The 9,985-nt window shown below is 46.2% G+C and overlaps 1 protein-coding gene across 1 annotated transcript in view; it reads left to right on the forward strand.

Moving 5' to 3' along the window:
* The window catches only part of LOC140898213 (uncharacterized), a 49,588-nt gene extending 46,578 nt beyond the window's left edge, over positions 1–3,010 (forward strand). Inside the window, exons 2-4 of the mRNA XM_073311725.1 lie at positions 54–180; positions 798–911; positions 1,276–3,010. Of these exons, the coding sequence (XP_073167826.1) occupies positions 54–180; positions 798–911; positions 1,276–2,897 (1,863 nt within the window). The 3' untranslated portion in view covers positions 2,898–3,010. The remainder of the gene's footprint in view (positions 1–53; positions 181–797; positions 912–1,275) is intronic.
* Positions 3,011–9,985: the final 6,975 nt, after the last annotated feature.

Below are 9,985 nucleotides of genomic sequence, written 5' to 3' on the forward strand. Positions count from 1 at the left end.
TAGGATTGTGACTGGGACAGCAGGTGCTAAGAAGGGAACATTTGTTGTTTCAGATGCCGGTGACCTTCGAGGATGTGGCTGTATATTTCAGTGAGGGGCAGGGGGCTCTGCTGGACCCCGGTCAGAGAGTCCTCTACAGGGACGTCATGCAGGAGAATTATGAGACGGTGACTTCGCTGGGTAAGGACTCCTGTCCCCTCAGCTATTTGAAGCCAGGGGTCTGCATTTCTGAATCTGGTCAGGTTCTTCCCTGGTCAGGTACATTAGAGGGGAATGTGTCACATAGTCCAGAGCTCCAGTGTGAGAGAGCCGTTCACCTCCATACCTCCTCCAACAGGATAGGGGAGTCATGAACCTAATGGACATGCTAATTCATCCCCTTACCTCCAGCTTTCACAGGGACAGAAGCAATGTGTTAACCTATCTGCATTAATTCTCACTCACACACAGAATCTCTGTGCACCTCCCTTCATGTGACTAGCTCTATGTGTGGGGAGGGCTCTGATCTCTGTAGGTTCAGACATAGGCAGGGGTTTAACACCAGAGCTGTGTGTGCCTCAGCAAGTCCCCCAGAGCCCACAGATCCTGAAAGCTCCTAGAGAGGGGTTGACAACTCCCCCTGCCCCAGACATCTGCCTCTCTCAAGGGGGCTCAGTGACCATGTTCCCATCTGTTCAGACCCCACAACCCCCCAGCAAATCATGGGGTCAGTTTAATCTCATTATGTGCCCTTTGTGACAAATACTGCACCAATCCTCAGTGCACTCTGATCATGCCTGATTTCACCCCCTGCGCAGGACTCTCCATTCCCAAACCTGACCTGATAGCCCGGCTGGAAGCAGGGGAAGAGCTGTGGGTCCCAGATCTCCAGGCCCCCAAGGAAAGCAACATCCAAAGAGGCAGCCGCACAGGTGAGGAGTCAGTAACACTGACACAGGAGGTATATGGCAAATGAAGGAAAAAGCTGAAAATCCCCAAAATATGGCATGAGGGCCCTCAGTTCTTCCTCATCTCCCCTAGGTAGGCTGTTGTCAGCAGGTGTTGTATAATCATGGCAGATATCGCTCACGACTTCCCACCCACCATGTTAGCTGTCAGGAGTTTTCTCCCTGATGTCACTTCCCTGTGAGTGTTTGGATGGGATGTGGTGGCAGAATCCAGTTTCATAGTCTCCCCAAAGTTATTGTGTTGTGTTTTCCCCCTTTGCTATTCCCCTTTCTGTCCTTTCTGCCAGCCCAGGCAATGACTCCTGCCTGGATTCTCTCTCTCCCCCAGCAGGTGACGAGACAAAGAGTGAGAACGAGGAGGGGAATCCACAGCAGGAAGGTCCTGAGAAAATAGAACTTCAGGGGAGGTTATTGAGAAGAGCTGAAGGGAATTTTTCCCAGTGCTTGGAACAGAGAAAAGCCTGGAGTAATTGGCACAGGTCAAAGAGGAACCTGGGAAACCACCGAAGGAAGAAAGTGGATGAATCCATTGAATATGGGGGAGGAGGCAAGAATCCCAAGGAAACCACAGCCCAGCAGACAAATCCCAAGGAAAAGAAACCCTATAAATGCTTGGATTGTGGGAAAAGCTTCAGTCAGCGCTCAGTCCTTACTAACCATGGGAGAATCCATATAGGAGAGAGACCATATAAATGCTTGGATTGTGGGAAAGGCTTTAATTGGAGCTCAAATCTTACTACCCATCGGAGACTGCACATGGGAGAGAGATCATATGAGTGCCTGGAGTGTGAGAAAAGCTTCAGTCAGCGCTCAGGCCTTATTAGCCATAGCAGAATCCACACAGGAGAGGGACCATATAAATGCCTCGAGTGTGGGAAAAGTTTCAGCGCACCATCAGCCCTCATTACACATCAGAGGACCCACACAGGAGAGAAACCCTATAAATGCTTGGACTGTGGGAAAAGCTTCAGTCAACGCACACACCTTATTAGCCATAGGAGAATCCACACAGGAGAGGGACCATATAAATGCACTGAGTGTGGGAAAAGTTTTAGTGTACCGTCAACCCTTATTACACATCAGAGGACCCACACCGGAGAGAAACCTTATAAATGCTTGGACTGTGGGAAAAGCTTCAGTCAGCGTTCAGTTCTTATAACCCATGGAAGAATACACACAGGAGAGGGACCACATAAATGCACTGAGTGTAGGAAAAGTTTCAGTGTACGATCAGCCCTTATTATACATCAGAGAACCCACACAGGGGAGAAACCCTATAAGTGCTTAGACTGTGGGAAAAGCTTCAGTCAGCGCTCAGGCCTTATTAGCCACGGGAGAATCCACACAGGAGAGGGACCATATAAATGTTTGGATTGTGGGAAAAGCTTCAGTCAGCGCTTAATCCTTATTAACCATGGGAGAACGCACACGGGAGAGGGACCATATAAATGCCTTGAGTGTGGGAAAAGTTTCAGTGCACCATCAGCCCTTATTGTACATCAGAGAACCCACACGGGAGAAAAACCTTATAAATGCTTGGACTGTGGGAAAAGCTTCAGTCAGCGTTCAGTCCTTATTAATCATGGAAGAATCCACACAGGAGAGAGACCCTATAAATGCTTAGACTGCGGGAAAAGCTTCAGTCGGAGCTCAAATCTTGTTACCCATCAGAAACTGCACACGGGAGAGAGACTCTATAAATGCTTGGAGTGTGGCAAAAGTTTCAATCGGAGCTCAAATCTTGTTGCCCATCGGGGACTGCACACGGGAGAGAGACCCTATAAATGCTTGGACTGTGGGAAAAGCTTCAGTCAGCACTCAGGCCTTATTAACCATAGGAGAATCCACACTGGAGAGAGACCCTATAAATGCTTGGACTGTGGGAGAAGCTTCAATCGGAGGTCAACTCTTACTTCTCACTGGAGACTACACGTGGGAGAGAGACCATAAAAATACCTTGAGTGTGGGCAAAGCTTCAGTCAGAGCTCAAAACTCAGTTCACATCAGAGAATCCACACAGGAGAGAAATCCTATAAGTGCCTCCACTGTGGGAAAAGTTTCAGTTAGAGCTCAAACTCGGGCTGTCAATTAATCGCAGTTAACTCACACAATTAAGTCAAAACAAATTAACTTGATTAAAAAAAATCATGATTAATTGCAGTTTTAATCACACTGTTAAACTATAATAGAATATCTATTTAAATTTATTATGAATATTTTTTGATGTTTTTTCTACATTTTCAAATAGATTTCAATTACAACAGAGAATACAAAGTGTACAGGGCCCACTTAATAGTATTATTTTTTATTACAAATATTTGTAGCAGAAAAAAGATAAACAAAAGAAACCGTATTTTTCAATTCACCTCATACAAGTACTGTAGTGGAATCTCTTTATCATGAAAGTGTAACTTAGAAATGTACATTTTTTTTGTTACATAACTGCACTCAAAACCAAAACAATTTCAAAAATTTAGGGCCTACAAGTTCACTCAGTTCTACTTTTTGTTCCGCGAATCCCTAAGACAATCATGCTTCCATAGTGATGACGCTCATTAAAAAAATAATTCATTAATTAAATTTGTGACTGAACTCTTTGTGGGAGAATTGTATGTCTCCTGCTCCATGGATTTACCTGCATTCTGCCATATATTTCATGTTATGGCCATCTTGGATTATGACCCAGCATATGTTGTTCGATTTAAGAACACTTATATTGCAGATTTGACAAAACACAAAGAAGGTACCAATGTGAGATTTCTAAAGATAGCTACAGCATTCGACCCAGCTTTAAGAATCTGAAGTGCCTTTCAAAATCTCAGAGGGACAAGATATGGAACTTGCTGTCAGAAGTCATAAAAGAGCAGCACTCTGTTTGGGAAATGACAGAACCTGAACCACCAAAAAGGAAAATCAACCTTCTCTTGGTGGCATCTGACTCAGATAATGAAAATGAACATATGTCAGACTGCACTGCTTTGGATCCTTATCAAGCAGAAACCATCATCAGCATGGAAGCATGTCCTCTGGCATGGTGGTCAATGCATGAAAGGGCATACAAATGTTTAGCATATCTGGCATGTAAATACTTTGCTACGCCGGCTACAAAAGTGCCATGAGAATGCCTGTTCTCACTTTCAGGTGACATTGTACATGAGAAGTGGGCACTAGGTTGAGATGGCAGAATTTGGTTTCCTATCGAGGATTTTGTCCCTTAGAATCACTGGGGACCTTAGGGTTTGGTTTCCCTTTTTCTCTTTCCCTCCCTTCATTCTCCTCTTTAGCTTCTTTTTCATCTGCTTACCTCCCCCCACCAAGCAGGTGGGGGTGGGGGGCGGTAGAGGTTGTGATCCCTTCTGGTGGTGACCTGGGCCATCTTTTGGGACATCAGGTGACACCCCTCAGCCTCCCACCTCTCAGAGTCTCAATGCTGATTGGCCGAGCAGAGGGCTATTGACAGGGAGGAGAATCAGGTTCTTTTGTTCTCTTTTAAAACCAGGCAAATAAGTCACAACCAATCATCTATATTTGATTAATCTTGCTGCTTCTCCCCATTAATTGTCTCTGAGCAGTTCATGATTCTCTCAAAGGTTCTAGTTCTTCTAAAATACTTGCTGAATAATTACTATGAACAATTGTTGGTCTGTAGCTCATTTGAGAGCACTTTATTCTGATCAGTCAGCATATGAAATTCAAGATGTGACGGTTAATTTGAAAGTCAGGACTCCTGGGTCCTGTTCCCAACTCTGCCACTGACTGGCTGTGTGACCTAAGACAAGTCACTTCACCTTTCTCAGCCTTAGTTTCTCTCTCTGTGAAGTAAGGATAACAATCCTCTCCTACCCACCTCACCATGGGTGGAGAATGGGGAGCTGTGAGGATCCATTTCAGAATGTCACTAGTAGCAGCAGTGCATAATATGAGCTGTCCTATCAGATTATGACATAAAATACTACCTGAAATATTCTTTTCTTTGTATTTTGCTCTTTTGAAATTGTCAAGAGCAGCAACTGCTTAGCACAGACTGAAGCATCTTATCGAATTTTCTAGATCAAAGTGTCTCCTCTTTGTGTGCAATGAGACAACGTAACACTTTGTGACAAATAGGTGACCGTTTAGTTTTAATGGGATTTTCTGACAGAAAACTGTTTCAATGAGAATTTCCCCCCATCTCAGCTCCTGGGCTCTATCTCTGCATCTGGGGGGTTTGTTGTCTGTTAGAGCAACCCCATTGACACCAGCAGAAGTCAAACAGCTGCGCCCGTGAAGCAAAGGGACCTGGGGGGTGGAGGAAATGAGAGCTGCCGCCACTTGCGTCCCTGATGCTCCACGGGGGAGGGCACCTCCCAGGGATTCCAGGACAGTGCGGGGCCCTCTCTGCTATGGTCTCCTGAAGCCTTTGGCAGCCAAAGGCGTCCCTCAGAGTCGGGGAGTGTGGGGCCCACTCTGCCCTGGATCCCTTATGTGCAGGACTGGCCTACAACATTTTGGCACCTGAGGTGGGGAGCTCAAATGATGCCCCCATGCCCCCTCACTTTGCCAAAATTTTGAAAGGTCTCAATTCTGCCTTCTTCCTGTTCTACACCTCTCATTGTACTGCTCTGCTACCTACCCCAATAAAGGAGAACTAACAACTTAAAATGCCTTGTTCAAAAATTTTAAGTAACACTTAACTTTCAAACGCCTGAACAGCAAATGTAACTTTTCTTGTCTGCATAGTAAACACTGGCGTTTTTATCTGTTTGAATAATCAAAGTGGTCTTTCTGTGCCTTCTTGCTTGCAAAGATTTGAACTACTTCCTGCTGAAGGTCCACAGTCTGGGCCAGTTCATGCTCTATTGAGATGGTTGCAAGGCTGACCAGCCTCTCCTGTGTCATTCTGGAGCGTAGGTGTGTTTTTATTAACTTCACCTTGGAAAAGCTGCGTTCTCCACTGGCAACTGTTACAGGAAATGTTAGAAGTATGTACAGAGCCACAAAAGCATTTGGAAAGAGGGTGATCATCTTATTTGTGCACATATATTCCAAAACAGCCTTTGGAGTTGATCCTGCTGAAATGTATCTTGAAAGGGCTTTCAGTTCATCACCTAAATTACTCACATCAATATCGCACACGTCATTATGTGTCAACACTGTCTCTAGTGCCCTGCATTGCTGGTATAGGTCTTCTTCAGGTATAGTGAGGAGTTTTGGAATATCATACAACATCCCAAATGTACTTCTGTGTTCCTTGAGCTGCATGAAACGTTGTTCAACTTACTGTATTGCACAATCTAGCACCTGGTTACAGAATTCAACTTTGAATTGTTGGTTGGGGTCTCTTATGGGGTTATCCCATGCCTCGTAATCAAAATGTTTTCTTCTTCAGTGACTCTTGTATTCTTGAATGAGTGGGAAAATAGCTTCAGTGTGAAGTTCCTCTGCGAACTTCTGTGCACTCTTCAGAACGTTTTGAAATCCCTCATCTGACCAGTAAGACTGTAGGTATGACTTCGCTTTGTCCAATTGTTCCATTGCTCCAGATATATCAAGGTCAACACCTTGGAGTCTCTTGCTTACAACATTTATTTCAAACATTATGTCATGCCACAACATTAAGCCACACAGAAATTGGAAATTATGTGTGTTTCTGGTGATTCCATTTCCCTCTGCCACTGTTCTCCCATGATCAGTTCCTGTCATAGCATTATCCTCCATAATGGCAACTATCTTCCCAATTTGGTGTTTGATAGGCTTTATCACCTCCACTGGACTTTCCCATCATGTGGCACTCAAAGGTTTCAGTGTCAGAGAGGATGCTCCCGGATGTTGCTTCAAAATTTGCCATCAATGAGTTTATGCAGAGAAAACTACATAGATGCTTTGAATTACATTAAAAAATTCAGCAGCCTCACTAGGAGCTGAGGCTGCATCACTGACCACCAAGTTCAATGAATGAGAACTGCATGGGATAAAAAAAGCTCGAGGGTTTAACTCTCAGATCCGTTTCTGCCCTCCTCTGTTCTTTCCTCTCATGTTGGCACCATTATCGTAGTAGCCCTGACCTCTCATGTCAGCAATCGCAATTCCCGTATCTTCCAGCTTTTTAAGAAGCACATTTGTCATACCAGCACCTGTAGTATCATCAATGTCAATAAATTCTAGAAAATGCTCTCTCACCGTCACCACTGCAGGGACATTTTCACTAGGTTCTGTTGTTGTTACAAAATGCACCATTAAAGTCATTTGTTCCATGTGGCTGATGTCAGGTGTGCAGTCCAGAATAACAGAGTAATATCTTGCTGACTTCAGATCTGCCACAATCTTCTGTTTGACTTTTGTTGCCAGTAACTGTATGATCTCATTTTGAATTGTTTTTCCAAGGTTGTGGTGTGCGTACATTTCTGGGGTGGTGACTCTTCTTAGATGCTCCTGGAATACAGCATCAAACGCAGCTATCAGCTCCACAATTTTAAGGAAGTTTCCATTATTTGACACATACAGCTGATCTGAAGTGCCATGCAGTGCTAAGTTGTGGGTAGCAAGCATTCTCACAATGGCAATGAGCCTTTTCAGAATATTTTACCAATAAAGAGACTCTGATGCAATCTTCTCTTGATCATCTATGGTAGCCTTTAACCTTAGTCTCATCTCAAGCTCTTTCCACCTATGGAATGCTCTCTGGTGATTTGCTGCCCTTTGTGGCATGCCAGATTTCTAGCCAGATTTTTCCAGTCCTTTGTTTCTGTAGAACCAATGTGCCTGGAACATTAGACTGGAAGAGTTTGCAACAAAAACAAAAAGTATTCTGGGGTTTTGAGTACATAAGCCATGGCCTCTCCATTTGTCACCATTGGGGATTTCACACCAGTAATGTGTTGGATGGAAACTTCTATTTTCATTGTCTTTGGGGAAGATGAAGTTTTTCCCTTGCTGTGGCCCATGCAGTACAAGGAAGTCCCTCGGGCTACTGCTCAAGTGGGTCCACAGTCCTGGATCATCTAGACTTCAGAAACTAAACTGAGCTGCAGCTGTTTCTTGCGCCTCCACCACACTCTTCTCTGATCTACAATTTTCTTCAGGAATGAGCATGGTTACATCCATTTGAGATGGAGGTATGGATGCTGCAATAGCTGCCAGGTCACCTGCACTCTGACTAACTGGAAGATCAGGTATCTCCTCACCACTCACATCCTCACTGGGGCCGGAAGGCTCACCATGAACATTTTGTGTTTATGTATCTCAGGAGACCTCCTTCCTGCTTAGATAGAGAAGCTTCCTTTGCTTTCTTTATTTTTCTGAATGCTGCCCCAGAGGGGTGTTTTCTTCTTTCACTCATGACTGCTGTTCTGTGCCAGCTATAGTGGCTCTCAACACTCAATTGAAGGGGACAAACAAGCAGGCTGGTAGGAGGGCCTGAGTGAGGGAACATATCAGTGTCTTAAGGGCCTAACTGGCTCCTACTACTTCAGTTGACTGCCTGTTCTCCTCAAGTGGGTTCAGGGAAGCAGCAGGAAACAGGAAGCTCCCTTAGAAGCTTGGTGTTAATCCATCCAGGCTCCTGGGGGTGCTAGAGACGGACATAAGAGGCTCCCCCTCCTCTCTCTCCCTGCAGCTCCTGCTGCTTTCTGTTATTCCCTCTCACCTTTTCTCCTGCCTGCCTATTATGTCTCTCATGCCCTCCTTCCTCCAGCACAGCACTCCACTATCTCTGTGCATCTAGAGCAGAGAGAATACATATGCCCCAGCAGCAGACACAATTTTCTACACTCTGGATCCTAGTGGCGCCCCCCGCAGCCTCCTCAGTTCGCCTCATGATAAGGCCAGCCCTGCTTATGTGGGAAGGTGGGACATTAACCCTGCTCTCCCCACCATGCCTCTGTCCTTTACCCAAGGGCAGCAGGAGTTACCCTGTCCCCTCTCTCCCTGGTGCACAGACCCCCTCGGACTCATTGAAGGGGGGGGTGCACAGGGAGGTGAATGCATGGAGCCACAAATAACCTGATTTCAAGGTGATCCCGGAGCAGCTCCAGGGGAGAGAAAAGATACAAGCATTCCCCTGCTGGGCTGGAACTGAGATTCTCCTGCCTCCTCACAGCGTCCCGACCACTGGGTGGAGATCTTGTCCCACACAATCCACAAACCCATATACGGATCTTTATTCCACATGATCTGGGACCTCTAAGATGCGGGTGTTTATCATACACCATCCCGGGTCTCCTCCCCCAGTTCCTGACCCTGCATGTGCAGGAGTCATGGGTGATTTTGAGAATGGGGGGAGGTCCACAATATCGCCCAGGGAGTCCTGAGCCCTGGAGCTCGTGTAGGTGGAGCAGGGCAGTCCCTGGCTAACAGGCTGTCTCCCCCGCAACTCCTTCCCTGGTGGGTGCAGGATGAGGTCCAGTAGCTCAGGATCCTTCATGCCAATCTCCCCTGTCCATGTGCATCACTGCACAGCAGAGAGGGCAGGACATGCTGGAGCTGCACTGCTGCAAAGCAGCTCTGGTGGAGAGGATTGTGGTGAGTGAGACACGGGGTCACAGGCACCAGCTTCCTTCAGGCCCCAGGCGTGCTCCCACTCCACCTCCCACTCCACCCCAGGCCCTGCTCCCACCCGCCCCCTTACCCGAAGTCTCTGCCCTGCCTCTTCCCACCCTCGCTCCTCCCCCTCCCCACCAGCACCTCCTGCATGCTGTAGAACAGCTGATCGCAGCATAATTATGGGAGGGTGGGTGGAGGGGGTTGATCGGAGTTGATCGGCGGGGCCGCTGGCAGATGGGAGGCACTGGGGAGGAATAGGGGGAGATGGCTGATAGTGGGTGCTAAGTGTGACCCTGAAACCCATATTCTTCATAGTGGTATGATCATGACATAATTATGCTGCATCTTTTACAAGATATTTATTGTTGGGTGTCTAGAGAAAAGTTATGATTTGCTGACTATGAGTATCCTATTTGTGTGCATGTATCATTTGTGTATCTGATGTTTTGAATATTGACTATGTATCTGTATTTCAAATACAGTTACACCTGGGTGACATCCGTTTTGCAAGATGCTTC

The sequence above is a fragment of the Lepidochelys kempii genome, chromosome 14 (assembly GCF_965140265.1).
Source record: "Lepidochelys kempii isolate rLepKem1 chromosome 14, rLepKem1.hap2, whole genome shotgun sequence".
In the NCBI taxonomy this organism is placed as follows: Eukaryota; Metazoa; Chordata; order Testudines; family Cheloniidae; genus Lepidochelys; species Lepidochelys kempii.